Raw genomic sequence first — 20,119 nt, 5'->3', positions numbered from 1 at the left:
GTACCCTCCTACTAAACTCTAGGGCCAGGATATGCCTTCATCCTGAGATTCCAAACACCCAAAGAACAGGGAAGAGCTGGTTGGCAACGTGACTCAGGATAGATTTTTAAAAAATTCCTAGAACAAGTAAACTTGAGCTTCCTGTGTCTCTTAAAAAAAAAGAAATTCCCCTTTTTGGGTAGGACAGAAAACCAAAGGGCACATAGGGATTTAAGACACAAAGAATCAAGTTAGAAGAGATCTTATGTTAGGTTGATTTATAAGAGCTGCTCTGGGCAGTTAAAACAGTCTGTTTACAATGGGAGCTACCTAACGCTGAACATACTGTACATGGCAGTTAGAAGTCGTCATGGCACGAGAAAGCCACGGCCGGCCTGCTGCAGCCAACATGAACACGAAAACAGCCAGACACAGGAGGGAAAATGTAGGGACGAAGGTGGGGTTTGCTTTTTATTATAAAAGAAAAAGTAACTCCTCAGGAATCTTAACAAAGGAAAGGAGAATCTCATACTCAAGAGTATAGACACCAGGATACAAAATGACAGGTGTTCTGACTCCAGGGCTGTCCCCACCTCCTCATAGAGCGCACATGGGAAGGAGACAGTTGAAGCAAACAAGCGATTCTGTAAAAACAAAGACTCAGAAACCCTACGAACAGGATTAAAATCTAAACTTCTGGTTTTGCTTTTTAAAAAATTTTAATATATCAAAAGGCCTGCTTTAGTGACATGCTAGTCCCACCAGAAAATAATCCCAATAACCCCCCTCGTCAGTAACACGCTCAAGTTGACCAGCCAACTCTTATTTCTAAACCTGTGTGGACATGTGTGTCTTTTAAACCAAAGCCACGGGGCTCAGGCGACTGCTCCTTCCACAATGTGCTTCCACCTGTTACCCGACCGGTGTCCATCTCCCCCCAACCCTGGAAGAGTGGGCAGAGCACAGAGGACCCTACAGTGGCAGTGAGGTAATAGCGAAGAGCCCCAGATAGCCAGCTTTGTAAGCACTGCCTCCCTCACCCCCACTCAATAGAGATCCTTATTTCCAACCAGACTATTCACTTCGAGTTTGGCTCCCAGTGACCAGAATGTTCCTCCTCCTTTAGGAAAAAAAAGACCACACATATCTGCACACCCATATATATAATTTTTTTTGTTTTTACATTTAAATATAAAAATACTACTCTGCTGTGTTATAAATGGAGGACCAAGCAATAAGAACTTTTTCTTCTAGGGAAGGTCAATCCATCCTTATGCTGAGCTTGTCTTCAGGGGAGGGCCATTTAGCCCCAGCTAAGGGGAGCACTGTACCAGGAGGACAGGGGTGCATTTTCCTGCCTGGTTCTCTCCTAAGTCTCACTTTTAATAGAAAGTTGGTTATAACCTTACACGAAGTGGAACTTCCTACCAAGAGGGGGAAATCCTAACCTAACCCCAGAGTAAGTAACCCCCCGTCCCCAACACTCAGCTACCTCGAAGAAAGAGCCCGCCCCCTCCCTTCACAAACACTATGCTCTGTCCGGATAGCTACGCCTATTGGACAAACACACCTGATTAAATGGAAACAGTGGTTATGTCTCCCCACCCCCTCCCCACTAACGTACTAGACAGCTTCAGTGACAGGGAAAAAAAAGGGGGGGGGCGGGTTGTGAAAAGATTAAGAACCTGACCCCTCTATCTTGGCCAAAGAAAGCAAAGAGATATTAACTGGGCATGAGAAATAAAAAAAGACCTTGATATTCCACCCTTTGAGTTACAGCTATTAGGACAGTCAAGACAGGGGCAAACATGGAGGCAAGATGGAGAATTAGGAGGGGTTTGACGGCTGCAGGTCTAGTCCACTTAGTTTTTGTACTGGAAGGGTTCATCGCCAGTTTCGTTGAGAAGACACGTGCGGATGAGGGCTTCTGTCACTGAAAAGGGGTCACAGTTGGCAGAGGGGCGACGGTCTTCAAAGTAACCCTTCTTCTCCTGGCCGACAGTCCGGGGGATGCGGATGCTAGCCCCACGGTTGGCCACGCCGGCGGAAAAGTCGTTGATGTTGGATGTTTCATGGAATCCCGTTAGGCGCCGGGCGTTATCCAGACCCCCCTTGGGATCGTAGGCTCGGATGTGGTAGTGGTGCCGCTTGCTCAGTTTCTCGATGGACTCCTCAATGTACCTAGAGGTAAGAGAAAAGATGGGGGTCCAACCTGGCACTAGGAAATCTGCCCTTCAACGGCAGGGGCACGGGTATGGAGCTAAGAATGGAGGGACTCATCTCTCAGAGACTGTTCACAATTCACCAAAACATTGTCCCCACTAATCAAATAATCCATGAGGGCAGCAACTCTGCCTTCTTCCCTGTGTGTCCCACCCAATGCCTCACAATGGTGCTGGACGCTCAGTAGATGGTATTTGTTGAATGAAAAGACCCTAATCAAAGACCCTGCCCCACCCAGAAGGGTTAAGTTCATTCACATGCTTTTATTGTTACTAAGTTATTTCATACTGAAGATTTTCAAACACGTTTAAATTAGGTCCCCCTTTCCAATCGCAATCCTTGGATTCTATTCCTAGAATATGTTTTGATACTCTTCAAACAGGAACAAACAAGAGAATTAGAAGACAATTTTCAAAGCCAAGTGCTAAAAGCTAAGGTACAAACGGAGAAGTCCAGCTTACTTATTATTATTAGCCCCAACACATCCAACCCTTGGCAAGTATGCTGGCAAAGAAAGGAAGATGGCCCCATCAGGAGAAGGCACTCACTTCAGACCATTCTCCTCTCGCATGGCCTTGGTGCTGAAGTTAGTGTGGCAGCCTGCACCATTCCAGTTCCCAGGAATGGGCTTAGGGTCAAAGGTTGCTATCACTCCAAAGTCTTCACACACGCGATGCAAGATGAAACGGGCCACCCAGAGATGATCTCCCATGTCGATTCCTTCACAGGGTCCTATCTGGAATTCCCACTAGAGAGAACAACACGCCTGGCCTTTAAAATAATGCCAACTTCTCACCCCACTTCACAAGCTCCAAACCCTGCTCTTTTCTCACTTCTGTTCCAACCCACCTAAGTTCTGGGTAAACGAGGGGTGCCAGCCAAAGTCCCCACTGGCCCATACGTCCTACAGAGGAACAAGCCATTTACCTGGGCAGGCATGACCTCAGCATTTGTCCCAGCAATCTTGATGCCAGCGTACAAGCAGGCCCGGTAGTGAGCCTCCACGATATCCCTGCCATAGGCTTTGTCAGCTCCCACGCCACAGTAGTATGGACCTGCAGAGGCATTAAGATGAGAGGTCAAGAGACAGGAAACCAAGAAATCCCTTTGCACAAAAGTTAGAAATCAGAAAGCTCTCAACACTTGCTCTCTGGAATCACTATGCCTGTCTTCACTGGGAGGTAGGGGTGTGGTGTGCAGGGGACTCCTCTTGGCCATAACCTCAGTGGAGCCAAAGGGTTTCCCTCCATGTTAATGTCTAAATATCCATGTCCGGATCTAGGTAACGGGAGGGATCTTTACCATATTATTTCGGTCAGCCTCAGTGTATTCCCATAGCTTTTCTGATCCATAAGGAGTCACTGTCAGCTCTGGGGAGGGAGTCTTTCCTTGGCAATGAAGCAACTAGGGAACAGGAGGTTCACATCTCACCGGGGGACTTACCTTGGGGCCCAGGGAAGCCATTGGAAGGCCAACCAAAAGGGTGCCCATCTGTGCCCATGAGAGTATATTCCTGCTCCATTCCAAACCAAGGATGCTGATTGCTCACCATGTCCATTATCCGTTTACAGGTATGCCTCAAATTGGTCTCTAGAAAAAAAGAGTCAGTGCACCATTAGACACATATGGGCAAATCCACTGAATCCCAGTGCTGCTGGGAAAAAGATCTTTAGATTCCACAAAGCTGAAGTGTGGACTATAAGGTGAACTGACACAGAGTAATAAACCTTTTCTGTGTCCCATCAGCCTAAGTGGGGAAAATGGGAGAAGCAGTAATCATACATCTATAGGGAGACTCCTGGGTGACAAACAGATCCCATGACCGTGGATCCAGAACAGAGCAAGTTTGTACCTTATCAGCATGCTGGCCACCTCCCAAGTACCAATGTCAGGCACTTAAACTCTCCCATCCAAGTACTAACCAGGCCCGACCCTGCATGCACTTAAACTCTCTATGCACAAGACAGCCGCTTTTAGTTGTCAGACTTATCCCTAGTTTCGCAAGCACTTAGAGCCAAACCTACAATTTTCATTGAGAGAATCATTTGTCTATTGCGGGCCTCCCATTCCAGGTGAGAAGATGAAGGGCTAAGTCGGCTAGCACAAAAGTAAAATATTAAAATGAGATGAGCTCAACTGGAAACAATTTCTAAGCTGGAAAAGAACTTTAAAATAAATACTTACTATCAGCTGCTTAACTATGTCCCCAAAAAAACATTTTAAGACCTCTGCGTTAAGGAAAACCCACAACAGAGTCTTCCTAGTGACCGTGAGGGAAGTATTTTAAAGCCTCTAGTTTTACAAAGGAGAAAATGCAGCTCAGCTCAGAGACACCAGGCAGCCTACCCAGCTTACAGGGCATGTAACAGGACCGGGAAGTCCACGGCTACCTTGGCTTCAGAGCTCATGCCCTTTACCACAATACGGTACTGCCTCTCTAAACAAAGGCACTTAAGGTCCAGGCATGAAGTGACTCGTCGCAAGTTCGCACTGGCAGAGTGCAGCAAGAGCCTAAATAGCGGCGAGGGTGGGGGGCACTTCCACTGAGATAAAAACATGAACGGCGAGAGAGTCAGGATCAACGGCCACACCAGGCAAAAACCAAAAATGCAGTTACAGTGAACCTTGAGGCACATGTAGGTTATTGGTGAGCCCAGACAGGAGATGGATTTTATTCCCCCTCCCCTCTTTTAAAATCAGGGAAACTAAGGACAGGGGATAAACAACTTGCCAAGGTTCATAGCCAGTTAAGCGACAGATCCAGAATTCAAACCCATCATTCCAACTTCAGAATCCATGTTTTTTAAATCTAGAGGCAGGCGGGAGGGCTGTGTCATGGGGAACTCTACTGGTAGATAGATTTAAAGGAATTCACTGTTGTTTTATACAACCAATAGGAGACTATGGGTAGATGGACCACACTACCTTTCTGAGGAAATTTGGAGTGGAGATGCCATGTCCAATCAGCCAGACTCCTGAAAACAGTTCTGAGACATGAGATAGTCTAGTCCAGTGTTCCCAGGACCAATTTTGGAATCTCCTGTCCTTCCCCTTTACAACATTCATGGATTGAGGAGCCATACCTATCCTATACACACCTGCAGGCTTCCGGTTGTACTTGAAGACTTCACAGAACACCAGCTTGTTGGGGTCCTTGCGGAAAGGGTCCCGAAACATGGCAGCAGGGACAAGATACATGTCACTGTTGGAGCCTTCAGACTGAAAGGTACTAGACCCATCAAAATTCCACTCAGGCAACTCTGGAGGAAAAAGAAACGGGAAAATTAAGTTAAAAATGCAGACCTTTTCAGGCAAGAGTACAGCCCCTTATTTAACCTTTCCATGTCTAAAGATCTACACTTTCTTTCCAGAAAGGCAGAGATGCATGACTCCTGCTATTCATATGCAAACTCTTGACAACTGCACATAGCTTTCATGTCCTATGTGAGGGGCAAGTAAGACCACTGCAACAATTTCTTAAGAAAAATGACAGCCACAAAAACAGCCTGAGAGTGACTGATGTATCTTCCCTAAGTCCATCTACTAGACACCAAGGAGACAAATTGAAATATTCTGACATAACCAGGAAGTCAGTCATCATTTAAAAAATGAGAATAGGAGAAACAGATTCTGATTCCCCTACTAGGCCACCTGTGTTGCTTCTTTAACTCATCCCCCCACTGCGTCTAGGGACTGTTCTAGCTCAAGTTATGTCCTTATTCTATAGATGAGGAAATGGACAACTAGCAGGATAACTTAGTCAAGGGTGCTCCCATTATCACTTATCCACTTTCCCCACTATGTTTTAAAGGTGGGTTTCTTCATCTCTCAAGTTGACTATGAGTTCTCTGAAGGCAGAGAGACCAGACTCTTACCTTGTACCCGCCCCCCCCCACCCAATGCCTGTCTAATATCTGCCACACAGCAAATACACACTATATACTTTATTTTATGGTCATGCATTCACCCCAGTGGGAATACTATCAGAAGAGTAAGCCATCCGAAAAATAGGTTAAGAGGTGATATTTTTTCTCTGGTCCCCTTCCAGAAGGAGGAGGGCTATGGCTTGCTCTAGACTGAAAACTGAAGGTCACGACTTATATAAGAGCTCCTAGTGTGATAAGCAATCAGGTGGCTTAAGAATTTCCAAAAGTAGAATCAACTAGAAACAAATGAACGGCCAGTCCTATTTAGAAACCACTTTACAGAGTCTGCTTTGCATCTAGAACCTCACTGATAGGAACATGAAACAGTATCCAAAGAGTTTGTGAAGCAGAGAGCATAGTCAGGATAGAGCACTGGTTTTCAAACTGGGATCTTGGGGATGCCTTGGAGCCAACTAAGCAGGGATGCCCAAGTCAGCAAAGTCTCCGGCTCCCCCTCCTGCCCCAACTAGACTTGCAATCTTTTTTATTCAATATACTGGCTTGCATGGAAGACTCTATTGAAATAAAGGGGTCTATTGTTGCTATGCTTTGAGGCAGTGGAGGAGCTTAACGTCGACTGAAGTCTGAGAAACCCTGCCTTAGGAAAGCTTGACAAACAGAATAATAAAGTGGCCAAATCTAAATCTAAAATGGCTTGGTTTCAGGCTGCTCCCACCCCCACATGGCTCCCACTCTGCTTGGTCTCTCACCTTCTACACACTTGGGCTCACTGTCCAAGGTCCGGGTCTTGCAACGTAACCCTTCTCCGGTCCCGTCAATCCAAATATACATGGCTTGCACTTTCTCACCCTGAGGCAGGGACATGTACAACTGCTTGATGCCTTTGTTCAGGTGGGAGCTCGCGGAGGTGGCCATGGTGGACGGTGTTCTGCAGAAAGGAACCGACCAAACAATGATCACCGACTCCAAACTGATCCTCTGTAGGAATGACTCAGTGAGGACAATTAAAGCAAAAAGTCACAATGGGAAGGTCGTCCCCTCCCTTTGGAAGCCTCTCCAGGGTATAGTTAATTCATGCTCCTTTCAGAGGGATTTAAGTTTTTACATTAGACAAAAATCTCCCTCTAGGCTTCCTCGAGCTAGAATCCACCCTTGTGAGGACTAAGCTCTATTTGCTCAGTGTAGCCAGGGTAGGGGAAGTGTTTTTTACATAGTGTTTTATGGGCAAAACACTGAAGTTCAGAAAGAGAGCATTTACAGAAGGTAGCTCTCTCCCAATAGGAGTAAAATCCAGCCACAGAAAAGCTTGGCTGCTTATGGTGTCTGGGTCAGTCTCGTCTTCCTTGCATCCTAGCCAGCACCTCTGTGAAAAACTCTTTTTGGAGATTTCTCCACCTCTCCCAAAAGCACCCCACATACTGAGACAGTAGGAAGAAGAAACAAGGGGGCCAGCTAGAAGATTCAAAAGGCTGATGGGCTTCCTAAGAGCAGGGCAGTCATTACAAATCCCCGAGGTATCAAAAGAGCTGATCTGCGTTGGATTCTAAGATGCACACTGCCAACATTTCCATTGGTCTTCTCACTTAGGAAGGCAGATTTACATTTGCAACGGACATTCTCAGATTCCAGAGAACTTTAATGAGGAAATTCCCACTTCTGTTAACAAAAAGGTCTGGGTTTTCAAAAGCTGAGGCACGCTAAAAACTGCAAGCCACTGCCACAAAACCTCTGAAAGAAGAGAAACCCAACACAAGAGGAAATGTCGTACCCCACCCCACCCCACCCCCAGCTCAGTCGCCCAGAGTGGATGGAAACGGAACACTTTGTTCCCCAACGACTTGGGCAACTTTCTGAAGTACAGTGGCTAAGTTTCTATGGGCAACCGTCCATGTTTGCCCAGCTGAAAACAGAACTGCTTCTCCCTCCAAGAGCCTCACCCCTTCCCTTGGGGAAGAGCAGAACCTCCTCCGTCTGGTCTCCACACTGCATTGCAGAACCGGTCCTTTTCCATATCCCTTTGCATACCACCCGTGCAGAGGTCTCGGTCACGCATCGCCCCCAACCCTCCCCCACCCCCGCCTTTAAAGGCCAGAAGGAACAACACCTGACCCCTTCAGTTCCCACTAAAAAGTCTACAACCCAGTCTTCCTCCCCAACCTGTTAACACCAACAACATCAAGCCACACTTTATCCCTTTAAGCCTCAGTTCCAGGCTTCCTGCTCTTTTCGGTGAGATGAGTTAGATGTCAACATTCTAGTCTACTGTTATCGACTGGTAACCCAGTGCCCTGAGTTTATGTAGGGCAAAAATGGGATTCTGCACTTTCTAGCTGTTTCTGCAGCTGTCGCCGGCTCCGGGGTCTTCTTCCCTGTCTCTTCACTCACCCCAGCCACAGAAGGTCAATCGGATCGTTGGGGTAGCCCTCCCTGGCCCTTCTCCTTTTGGAGTTGCGTTCGCGCCTCTCCTGGTTCTCCGGCTCTTGCTGGTCCATGCACCGGAGCTTTCTGGGCGAGGGAGACGGAGACGGAGAGGGGGTCAGGGAGCGTTCGGGATCGCATCGGGACGAGGAGGAATACGAGGGCTGGTGGGTCACGGTCTTAATCTTGACTCGCGATTTCTCTCCGGAGTTCATGGAGTAGGCGACGAAGCCGAAGCAGTTGGAGGGGGACTCCGAGGACCGCGACTCCACGTCGTCTTCATCTTCGTTGTTTGTGGTCTTGGCGGATTTGTGGCTGGGGGGGGTTCCCCGCTTCCCGCCCCCCGGGCAGTTGGGATAATCCACTTTGAGGGTAGCCCTTTCCCACTGAAATGTCCCTAAAGTCGGCGCCCCGCCCCTCGGGCCCCCGTCCAGATCTCAAGGCCTGGCCGAAGGAGCCATACCCCTCCGAGGGCAGAGGCTGGGAGGGAGTCGGGGAGTCGGGGCGGGAGGCGGGGGAGAGGGGGGAGACAGCGCACCGCCGCTGCCTCGGCCCGGCCCGGCCTCTCCGCCCGCTGCGCCCGCCGGCCAAGCCGCAGCCCGGGCTCCCCATTGTTCAGTCACAGTGCAAGGCCCCCGGGACCCCGCGCAACAGCGGCCCGTACTAGCGACGCTCACGGCCACTCGCCTCAGTGTAGGCGTCTAGAGATCCTCAAGACCACGACGATCCCCCAAGGCCCGCCACCGCGGAGCAGAAGAGCGAGGCTCCCGTGGGGCCACCCAGCCACTCCATCCGCAGCGCACACAACACCGCCGAGCTGGGAGCGCTGGGCCCGAGCAGTGGCTCCACCGTTCGCCTCGCTGAGCGACCTCCAGGGGCGGCGCTTAGGGCCGCGAGCAGCGAGAGAAAGATCAAAACAACTCCCCGCCCTCCTCCAAGCCTGGCGATCAGCGTACCCCACAATCGCCAGCCCAGAGCCTCCGGGAGCCGGGGACGGCGAAAGCACGCGGAGGGTTTGGGGGCAGAGGAGCACCGTAGGGGCGGGAGGTGCAAGGGGCTGCCCCGAGCCGCGGGGCCCGCAGGCCGGGCTCGGGAGGTTCGGGGCGGTGGGGGGCTGCAGGGGCAGCGCGCACCACTTCGAGCCCCCGGGCCGGCGGCGCGCTTACCTGGGCGGCGAGCAGGCGGCAGGGTGGGCAGGCCTCGAGAGCGAGGTGCGGCGAGGAGAGGAGGCCGGTGTGCTGCTCAGAAGCTCCACTCTTCTCCCATTCTCGGCTCTGCGGGGCTGCTCGGCGCCCCGCACTCTTTATCGGCGGCCCGAGCCGCCCCCGGCGCCCTGATTGGCTCCCAGCGGCCGGGAGCCGGGGCGGATCGGCTGATGCGCGCCCGGGCCCCGCTGCCATTGGGCGAGCGGCCGAGCGGGCGCCGTCGGGGTGGGGGTGCGAGGGCCGGGAAAGAAAGAAAGGGAAAGGGCCTTGGGGGGAGGGGGCGTGCGGGGGGAGGGGAGCAGAGGAAGGGCTGGCCCGCGGCGCGCCGACAGGCGAGTTCCTGCCAGGAAGGACCCCGCCTGCCCCGGCTGCCACTCGCCTCTGCGCGCAGACCGCGGGCTTGGGGTCGTCCCCTTAGCCCCCACCCCCGGGCCGGAGCGGGGCGCCCAGCAGACCGCCCGGCCTTCACCCCTGCCGTCTTCAGGTTGGATAGTTTTGCAGGAGAGGCCTCTCTTTTTCGAGGTCGTACTGCAGACCCCAAGGCTCCCTAAGGACATTCTGATCCCCGGGAACGTAATTTTGCCTTTTGTTGTTAGAGAACCTCCAGCCCTCATCGGCGCTCGCGTCTAGTTCGAGGCGCGGTGCGGGAAGCGGGGGCCGGGGCGGTGGCGGGGCACCCAGGGGGCTGCCCGAGGTGGGCCTGTCGCGCGCCCGCCCGCCCTCGCGGTGGGACTGGGGAAGGGAACGGCAGTCTGCGTTCTCACATCAGTAATCAACATGCTGTGCTTAGGTCCTGCCATAGAGAGGATCCTGGCGGGCATAGGAACGGTCGGGAGACCTGTCATATTTCGCCTCTGTCACTCCCGAGACACGTCTCTCAGCGGCTCTTTGGGCCCAGGCTTCCTCATCTGCAAATAAAGCCTTTGGAGAAAGGGCCTTTAGAGCCGCCCACCACATTTGAAATTCTGTGTGCAAACTGTTTCCCAAGGGCAGCTGAAAGAAAAGTGAGGTCTTCGCATGCCCCCTTTGAAGCCCAGGGTACGTCAAAATTTTAGAATTTTTGAAAATAATGCTTTGTTTTGCTTTCCAAGTAACTTATTGTGCCTTCTTTTTAATTTGGAAAATTAAAATCAGTACCCCTTCCTCCTCTCAGCCTTGCTATGATGGTTGAGAAAATGTGTATGTGAGCACAATCTTGAAGTGGATGCTTGTCAACAGATGCATAATAACTCTGTGGTCTATATAGACACACACAACACACGCACACATACGATATTTTCATTGCTACCTGTGGCCTTGCCTGAGTATGTATTTTTATTGCCAAAATACACCTGATAGTGTCTAGTCTTTATTGCATCTTTCAGGAGCCCCAGTATTTGAGACTTGGAGATTTTTCTGTTTGAAGACCAAGTCAGTCTTCATTGCCTTTGGAAGAGGAAGGGAAGAAGGTTGTTCTTGTGGTTATCTTTCGTACCACAAATATGTAAAAGAAATGTTGCCTGTGACCGCACACACATAACTTGGCTTCTTTGGTCAACATCCTTCCATTCCAGAGTATCTGACACTGTAGTGCTTTTAAGTGACAGATGCAGCTTTCACCTCAAACGGGGTTTTGATGTATTTCAGACAGGTGACATTCTGCACTGGGTAAAGTTTCCTTGCAAACGTAAGAGAGTCCATCTTAAGTGTCAGTGCTATATGCTGAAGTATTACGACGTGGCTAAAGGCTGGGCTTCAGGTCATACAAACACAGGTTCAAATCTGGGCTTCACTTCTTACCAGCTTTGTGTTAGCTTTCTTAGCCACATGAAACCACCATTTCCTTGCCTACAGAATAGGGATAACAGTTACTTTGTATATTGTAAGGATTCCGTCTGGTAAACATATACACTAGATGCATATAGTAAACTTAGAAAACAGTAATTATAATTATTATAGGTCAAGGTAATCCGAAGAGATTGGATTCTTTCTTTCCCCATAACAACCCATGAAGTACAACTTTCTGACTCAGTCTTGAGTTGACAAGGGGAAGTGGGGAGAGGAAAGGTAATGTTTTTATTTTATAAAAGATGGTAGTTTTCAGATGCCCAACTGCCTCAGCGTAAACCAGAGCCTTCTACTGAACTCATCACCACCAGCATCTGAGATGCACGGGGCAAACATAATAGAAAATGGGATAGGAGGAAGCAAGTGCAGTTTTTAAAACTTCTGGTATTTTATTTTGCTGTGTGAGGACCTGCTTTACTTGCTAGGTATCTTCACCTCCTTGAGCAACTGATTCATCTTTCTATCCCCCAATTGTGTCCAGAGTGAGTGTTCAATAAGTGATGTTTGTTGATCACACAGAAATGACAGCGGCACCATCAGGAAAACATGTGCTTTGAGCTGCTTTTCCGAGAATGCAAATGGATTTGCTTTGATCCATTCATGTGACCAGAGGCATACTTTGTGAGGGTTAGAAACTGTAATACATGACCACTGAGTCTTTCAGGAGGGAACAAGAGGCCTAGTCCTTGGTCAGCCCCATGGTTACTGAAACCAGCCCAATTAGGGCCCAAATGAGTCTGGGGACTGATCAGGGAAGCTTTAAAGAGTATGAGGGAAAGAAAAATCAGAAGAAGCTAACTGGTTCACCCCCAGCAACCCAGACTGTACTTTTAGAGAAGTTAAAAGGAGGACTGCCTGTTCCATTCAGTTTGACTTTGCTGTGTCTCTGGCCCTTTGGTCTCTTCCCCCTTCTTCCCTAAGTTGCCACTCGCCCCCTTTTCCACCCTTTCCATAAAAGAGCATTAGCATGCAGGAACTGGTGAACTGTTCCATCTCTTGGTGCACCGAGTATCAGAGCCGATAGGGGGTTCTAGGACATGTGCTTTGAAGTCAGGTTTTTCTCTCTTAGAGTAGGGTAGATATGTCCAACAGGTGAGTGGAATGGGAGAGCAGTATTACAGGTAAACATTTTTTGTTTGGAATCTGCAGAAAGCACTGGGGACTAAAAGCATCCCTTCCGTGCTACCTGTAATAAAGGCCTTGCTACCTGTAATAAAGGCCTTGTCTTGGGTGGGTTTTATCTGTGAGTTCTTCTCGCAATTTCTTTTTCTCTCTTCTACAGGGCCGATTCTCACTTGCAAGTTGTAAAGTTCTTAAGGATTTTTATTTATTTATTTATTTATTTATTTATTTATTTATTTGACAGCAAGAGAGAGAGAGACAGAGCACCCAAGCAGGCAGAGAAGCAGGCAAAGGGAGAGGGAGAAGCAGGCTCCTCGCTGAGCAGAGAGCCCAGGACCCCAGGATCACAGCCCCAGCCAAAGGCAGATGATTAACCAACTGGGCCACCCAGGAGCCCTGTAAAGTTCTTAATCTAGTGATCTGGGAAGTGCCTTCTTAGGGCCTGTGTGGTTGTCTTGCACTCATCATAGATAGGATTGGGGGTAGGACTCAAACATAATCAAACCTTCAACTGTAACAGGCAGTTTGGGAAATGGAGTTTTCCCTATATTTGAATGATTTCAATAAGCATTCGACAAAACTCTTAGCTCAGGCTCAAGAAACAGAGCTGAGACCCAGACTTGAGGAACACCCTGGAAACCCAACCCAGAATTGTAAACTATGCTTTTTTTTTTTTTTTTTAAATAAACCAACACCAGTTCTTTCCCAAAGAATAGACCATAGTATAATCTTAAAAAAAAAAAAAAAAAAAGAACAAAACAAACAGCCTTGGAAGTTGATGTCATGACTCTTAAACCAAATTCTGGGGAGAAGCTACCATTGGCCAAGCTTTCCAGTTTCACTCTCCATAATTAAAGAAGGAAAGACCAGGTTTTACCTCAATTCAGTACCGAACACTGAACACAGAAGAATTGTTCTTTATATCTTTTCTGGTTGTATGATGTTCTCCCATCCAAGTACTAATCAGGCCTGACCCTGCTGAGCTTCCCAGATTCAACGAGATGGGGTGCATCCAGGATGGTATGGCCCTAGACTGATTGTTTGATGTTCTTAAGCTCAGGTTAGAAAACTAAAAGTTCAAGTCTCAGCTATTTGTTCTTTAGCCTAATCTGAGATTTGTTGAAAGCCCCTTGAAATCACTGGAATATAGGGAACACTCCATTTCCTAAAGTGTGTGTGATGACTGAAGTTTTGGGCTTGATCCCTACTCCAGATCTTGACTCCAATAGGAACCTGGGGAGCTGGGAGGAATTAAGTTGATCTTAGCTAAGAACATGGAGAAATAAGTCCTACTGAGAAAATTAAAGCTGTGCACTTCTGGAACAAATCTGCCCATCATTCTGAAAGATGAGGAGGCTGAGGCGCCCATAACCTGTAATAGCTTGCTGAAGTCACCTTAGGGCAATATTTCACAGCCAAATGCACTTCCCAGGTGTAACTCCCTTGAGAGCCTTTTGCATTTCCCTCCATCCAGTCTCCCTTTGCTGGTGTGGGTACATTCCTGGGCCCCCACCTCCATTGCAACACTGCAATCCCTCTCGTACCCACTGAGGAAAGGGCTCAGTGAGGGGACCAGCCAGTCTATGTCGGAATCCTACATGGTGGCTTGCCCAGTGTCTTCCACATGGTGGACATTCTATATACTTTTTGTGAATAACTAGATGACGGGAGGTGGGGGGGATGCTCTATGTCAGGTTCTCTTTAAAGGAATCTTTGGAGAACATTTTGCGTATTTAATCATCTGTCCCCAGTTTTGTTATTTCGTGAATCTGGGATTTTCATAGATAAATCTTGTTCCTTATTTTCAATATATGTATGGATCTCTCTTTGTTCTCTAGATTGATTGGAACATTAGTGAAGCTTATTTTTAAAAGCTTAGGAAATTTAGCATTGTGGTAAAAAAAAAAAATTGCTTGGACCAGAGTGTGACCTTTAGTCGGTACTTTTCTCAGAGATAGCTTCAACTGGTTCCACAGTCCTGCCTCCTACCCTATATCCCATTAGTTGATTTGAATCCCTGTTTACTTCACGTTCACATGCCAGATTTTAATGGGAAACAAACAACCCTGAGATACGTTCTCGGGGTGCTTGCTTGGGCAATACTTAGACTTAGTTCCTTATTTTTCCTGACCTCCTTTCCCCTCCCCCCACTTTTAAACCAGTTTCGAGGAGACTTGTTTACCAGGTTGGAGAGCCAGAGGCTTAGCTGGGGCGGTGTGATCGTAGCGCCCTCTGGTGTAATTTTTTTGAGAATCTCCCCGAACTGTAAGAATGGGAATTTTTTTTTTCGATTGGCCTTCGAGGGGAGGGCCTCTGTGTTATCTCAAATATAGTAAATCAATAACATGTAAGTTTATTACCTACATTGGATACCTAAGAGATACTATGTTGGGAGTATTAATTGATTATCAGAGGTTTGTTTATTATTATAAAATTAGGCTTCAAATGACTAGGAAAGAGCAGCTTAAGAATGTTTTGTGCTTTTTCCTCATCTCCCACCAGTGTGTGCAAGAGGTAAAGAGAAAAGGACGTCCGTCCGCCAAGAAGAGTAACTGAAAAGAGTCTAGAACCCAAGAGTTAAGGGGGAAATGGTGAGGATCAGAAAACGTGGTTACAAACAAGTCTTATCCTCAGTCCTCACTCGGATCTGAGCCCAGAAATTTAAGACCCAGCCAGAAGTTGAGAGTCTGCCAGACTCTCACTCCCAGGCGAAGCCGGGGTGGGGGGGATTGGGTGATGGACAGAAATCTGACATAGACACGCCCTTTAGGGGACTCCTAGAGTATTTACACTGTGCCACTCTTTGCAACTGGGCCTTCTGGGTGACCATTTCTCTTCCTTCCTTCCTTTTTTTTCCTTTTTTCTTTTTTAAAACAATTTCAGTTTGAGGATCACTTCCTTTACCACTGTTATTAGCAAAGTCACTGTGGGCCAGAGGACACAGCCACTGGCTTGAGTCAGACACCCCTGTACTCGAATTCCTGTCTTGCCTTGTACCAGTTCTAAGACGTGGGTAAGTCAACCTGCTGGGTCTCAGTTTTCAGGAAGTTCCTTATAGAAACACTTTGGAGGATTAAAAAGCAATAACAGAGTAAACAATTTAGAAATAGGTTGGTGGATTTTGTTATCCCATGAATGAGGAAGAGAGTGGGCCCATTACTAAGGAGATGACTCAGGCTTTAGGACTGTTGGTGTTTCCCAGAGGTTCACAGAACCCTGGACCTGTCCTGAAAAACATTTAGAAGGAACAGGGGTAGGCGGAGATTCTGGAAGCAAATAAGCCTTTATTAAACATCACCTATGCTACATATTCGGGGCATTAGGAAATTATGTAACTTGGATCTGGCAAAGTCCTTACCCTTTGGGAGTCTTCAGGTGGTGAGAAAAACCTCCCCCAAAGAAATGATTTCAGAGACCGTACAAAGCACAATGTATCAGCTATATGAATAACTTAACAAAGCAGATTTCATATAAGCACCTAAGAGTTCCAGAACAAAGGAGTCAGTAAGAGTTCTTGGAGAGGGCCTCCTTGGGGGTACTCAGTGGGGTGAGGGTGAAGGTGGGTTTTATGCTGGGTACCAAACAACATGATAAACATGTGATTGTCTGATGGCTTTCTGTGAGATGCAAGGGAGTGGAATTTGCAAAGACCCAAGTATACAATCCGGGAAATTACATGTGCAGAGGTGGTGGTGGTGAAATAGGTAAGCTTTGACTGGAACAGGAGTGATAGAATAAGAAGTTGAAGAAGTAATGAGCATTTGAATTCTATATTTGAATTCTGCATATTTGAAGTGTTACTAAATTAAAGGATTAATAAAGTCTCACTTTATTAATTTGGATTTGAAATGAAGGCAATCCTTAAAGGTGGGAGGGGGGATACAAAGCATACTTTCAACTAGTATAAATTAATTCTAAATTCTGTTTATATCACTTCCACATGGTGGTGCAACTTTGGTGAGCAAACTGAGATACCCACTTTATCAGGATGAGACTTGAATGATTCCAGTTTTGAATTGTGAGAAATCATTATACTCTCAGGTGAAAGGCAATCTTTTGTGCCTGGAGAAGTACCTGGTGACGGCGTGACTGCTGGACTCTGCTCTCCTCCCTTTGAAAGCCTCCCTTCTATTGCAGCCTCTGTCTTCCCCCCACCCCCACCCCGCCCCCATGGCTTTTCTTGCACACTCACCTACTACCCTGGTGCTCTTCCCACCCCACCCCCAATCCCATCAGCATCCCTTTCTCAGGCTCCTCTCTCCTCATCTCCTCAGCAATTAGACATTCAAGGGCAGGAGATGTACCAGCAGATGGAGACCAACTGCACTCCTTCATGGCCGTTACCTTCACTGGGGACCAAAAAGGGTACAGTGCACATTGTCTGAGAGAACCTGCGAGGAGGAAGATGGGTGGACAATGTGCCAAGCATTCTAGGCTGTCTCAGAAAGGGTTTTTTGAAAGGAGAAGAGCCTGGTCATCTTTCTCTGATGGATCCACTTCCTGCAGCAATTTGTAGAGGGATCCTACAGTGCTCTTGTGATATGGAGCTTCTTTGGATCCCATCAGCTTCAAGCTGGTACCGTAACAACGATGCCAAAAGGAAGAGATGCCATAGATTCCCAGCAGACACAAAGCATTGATCATCACATGCCAACAGAAGAAGGTGGTGATGAACATGATGTCGCTGATGTCATCATCCTGCCATGGGTAGCCAGTGACTGGCTTGTACAGAATAAAGCCTGCCTGTATCAGCCAGGAGCCCATCATCAGAAACAGAAAAGTCTCAATCAGCAAGAGGTGAAATGTGTCAGGAGTCCACAGCTCTATAGTCAACACCAGCATCAGTAGGAACACCACCAAGATGAGCAGACAATGTGTCTGAAGCTCTATCCCTGTTGAGTTCTGGACATGTGATGTCAACAACAGCAGGAGCACATAGAAGGTCAGGGCCAGGGTACCTTTTTCTAGAAGCACACACCTCTGAGGCAGCAAGTTCTTGCTCATGACGTCGACACAGCCGTTGAGGGTGAGGAGGATGAACATGGTGAGGTGCTGCCACTCTTTGGGGTACATAAATCTTGGTGGCAACTCTCTGTTCACCAGTACCAACCCTCCTTTAATGCAATTGATCTCATAAGCTATCAAGACGGAGCCAGTCACCATTTTCAGCAAACCTCCATAGGATATTTTCCACAGCCTGGCCCATCTTCCCTTATTCCTAGGATGCCATGAAGAATCCAGCAGAGAGTCTTTGAGTATCATGGCTTTGGAGACTACTATTGCCTGATACAGTCCATATAAGATTAGAAATAGTCCTGGGTACACATGACCAATAAAGGTTCCCATTGAACTACAGATGTATCTAACAAAGGAGAGAAGAGCAAAATTTGGGCAAGTCCACACCTTCTGGGGCCACTTCAAGGTCTGGCCTTTGGAAAGAATTGCCTTCCACCAACTTTTATCATCTCACCCCACCCACTGCTCCCCCACAGAGGAAATGTTTCTTGAAACAAGCCTACGCCTTTGGTGGAGTAAAGCCTCCATTGTTCCATTCCATTCCGGTACATTGGGAACTAACTGACTTCTGCCAAAGAAGAGCTTGTGAATGTGCTTTTAGAGGCTCCTCTCTGTGGTCCTTGAGGTACTCCTGTGCACCCCTGTCCCTTTCTCCCATGTCTTCCTGCCCCTTGTGCTGCCCAGCACTCAAACGAGGAGAGAGGGGCATGGGATAGGGGTAGGGGTCGCTGTGGTATCCTGAGGTAGCCTGGCCATTCAGACATAGCTTTGGTCCAGTTGTAAGGCTTTCTTTCTGAACACCTATATTTATAAACATTTGGATATGTGACCATATAATACACACCTAGTGTCAATCTGGCTTTTCTTTTTTTTTATTATTATTATGTTATGTTAATCACCATACATCATTAGTTTTTGATGTAGTGTTCCATGATTCATTATTTGAGTATAACACCCAGTGCTCCATGCAGAACGTGCCCTCTTTAATACCCATCACCAGGCTAACCCATCCTCCCACCCCCCTCTCCTCTAGAACCCTCAGTTTGTTTTTCAGAGTCCATCCTCTCTCATGGTTCACCTCCCCCTCCGATTTCCCCCCCTTCATTCTTCCCCTCCTGCTATCTTCTTCTTCCTCTTTTTTTTTTTAACATATAATGTATTATTTGTTTCAGAGGTACAGATCTGTGATTCAACAGTCTTGCACAATTCACAGCGCTCACCATACCACAGACCTTCCCCAATGTCTATTACCCAGCCACCCCATCCCTCCCACCCCCTGCCACTCCAGCAACTCTCAGTTTATTTCCTGAGATAAAGAATTCCTCATATCAGTGAGGTCATATGATACATGTCTTTCTCTGATTAACTTATTTCACTCAGCATAACACCCTCCAGTTCCATCCACATTGTTGCAAATGGCAAGATTTCATTCCTTTTGATAGCTGCATAATATTCCATTGTATATATATACCACCTCTTCTTTATCCATTCATCTGTCAATGGACATCTTGGCTCTTTCCATAGTTCGGCTATTGTGGACATTGCTGCTATAAACATCGGGGTGTGTGTACCCCTTCATATCCCTACATTTGTATCTTTGGGGTAAATACCCAGTAGTGCAATTGCTGGGTCGTATGGTAGCTCTATTTTCAACTTTTTGAGGAACCTCCGTACTGTTTTCCAGAGTGGCTGAACCAGCTTGCATTCCCACCAACAGTGTAGGAGCGTTCCCCTTTCTCCGCATCCCCGCCAACATCTGTCGTTTCCTGGCTTGTTAGTTTTAGCCATTCTGACTGGTGTGATGTGATATCTCATTGAGGTTTTGATTTGGATTTCCCTGATGCCGAGCGATGTTGAGCACTTTTTCATGTGTCTGTTGGCCATTTGGATGTCTCCTTTGGAAAAATGTCTGTTCCTGGCTTCTGCCCATTTCTTGATTGGATCATTTGTTCTTTGGGTGTTGAGTTTAAGAAATTCTTTATAGATTTTGGATACTAGCCCTTTATCTGATATGTCATTTGCAAATATCTTCTCCCATTCTGTCAGTTGCCTTTTGGTTTTGTGGACTGTTTCTTTTGCTGTGCAAAAGCTTTTTATCTTGATGAGGTCCAAATAGTTCATTTTTGCCCTTGCTTCCCTTGCCTTTGGCAATGTTTATAGGAAGAAGGTGCTGCAGCGGAGGTTGAAGAGATTGCTGCCTGTGTTCTCCTTTAGGATTTTGATGGACTCCTGTCTCACATTTAGGTCTTTCAACCATTTGGAGTCTATTTTTGTGTGTGGTGTAAGGAAATGGTCCAGTTTCATTCTTCTGCATGTGGCTGTCCAATTTTCCTAATACCATTTGTTGAAGAGACTGTCTTTTTTCCATTGGACATTCTTTCCTGCTTTGTCGAAGATCAGTTGACCATAGAGTTGAGGGTCCATTTCTGGGCTCTCTAGTTC

At 47.5% G+C, this 20,119-nt stretch overlaps 2 protein-coding genes and 1 long non-coding RNA gene across 5 annotated transcripts in view; 1 reads left to right on the top strand and 2 right to left on the bottom strand.

Moving 5' to 3' along the window:
- Positions 1-425: 425 nt before the first annotated feature.
- On the bottom strand, positions 426-9,828 carry GLUL (glutamate-ammonia ligase). 3 transcript variants are annotated; one of them, XM_078078094.1, is made up of 9 exons: positions 9,674-9,797; positions 9,195-9,390; positions 8,475-8,594; positions 6,839-7,017; positions 5,301-5,462; positions 3,646-3,792; positions 3,130-3,257; positions 2,751-2,950; positions 426-2,160 (listed from the first exon to the last, which is right to left on the bottom strand). In XM_078078094.1, exons 3-9 carry the CDS (start codon positions 8,579-8,581, stop codon positions 1,842-1,844), a joined length of 1,242 nt encoding a protein of 413 aa, XP_077934220.1. In that variant the 5' UTR covers positions 8,582-8,594; positions 9,195-9,390; positions 9,674-9,797; the 3' UTR covers positions 426-1,841. The 3 variants fall into 3 exon arrangements, with proteins under 3 accessions (XP_077934220.1, XP_035934537.1, XP_035934539.1); XM_036078644.2 differs by lacking the exon at positions 9,195-9,390 and having other exon boundaries at positions 9,674-9,828; XM_036078646.2 differs by lacking the exons at positions 8,475-8,594; positions 9,195-9,390 and having other exon boundaries at positions 9,674-9,828.
- Positions 9,829-10,442: 614 nt separating this feature from the next.
- LOC144382493 (uncharacterized) overlaps positions 10,443-20,119 on the top strand; it is a 55,510-nt gene continuing 45,833 nt past the window's right edge. The window contains exon 1 of the long non-coding RNA XR_013449491.1: positions 10,443-10,750. This is a non-coding gene — a long non-coding RNA (uncharacterized LOC144382493). The remainder of the gene's footprint in view (positions 10,751-20,119) is intronic.
- On the bottom strand, positions 17,102-18,007 carry TEDDM1 (transmembrane epididymal protein 1). The gene has a single exon (XM_036078667.1). It carries the CDS (start codon positions 18,005-18,007, stop codon positions 17,102-17,104), a length of 906 nt encoding a protein of 301 aa, XP_035934560.1.

The sequence above is a fragment of the Halichoerus grypus genome, chromosome 7 (assembly GCF_964656455.1).
Source record: "Halichoerus grypus chromosome 7, mHalGry1.hap1.1, whole genome shotgun sequence".
Taxonomy (NCBI): domain Eukaryota; kingdom Metazoa; phylum Chordata; class Mammalia; order Carnivora; family Phocidae; genus Halichoerus; species Halichoerus grypus.
This window is presented reverse-complemented; position numbering and strand designations above follow the sequence as displayed.

Excerpts from the sequence above, each read along its gene's own strand:
- TEDDM1 (XM_036078667.1), bottom strand. The coding sequence starts at position 18,007 with ATGGGAACCTTTATTGGTCATGTGTACCCAGGACTATTTCTAATCTTA.
- GLUL (XM_036078644.2), bottom strand. The coding sequence starts at position 8,581 with ATGGACCAGCAAGAGCCGGAGAACCAGGAGAGGCGCGAACGCAACTCC. Across the intron at positions 2,951-3,129 it reads CTGAGGTCATGCCTGCCCAG|TGGGAATTCCAGATAGGACC; the intron begins GTAAATGGCTTG and ends TGTTCTCTCTAG. Across the intron at positions 2,161-2,750 it reads CGAGAGGAGAATGGTCTGAA|GTACATTGAGGAGTCCATCG; the intron begins GTGAGTGCCTTC and ends TCTTACCTCTAG.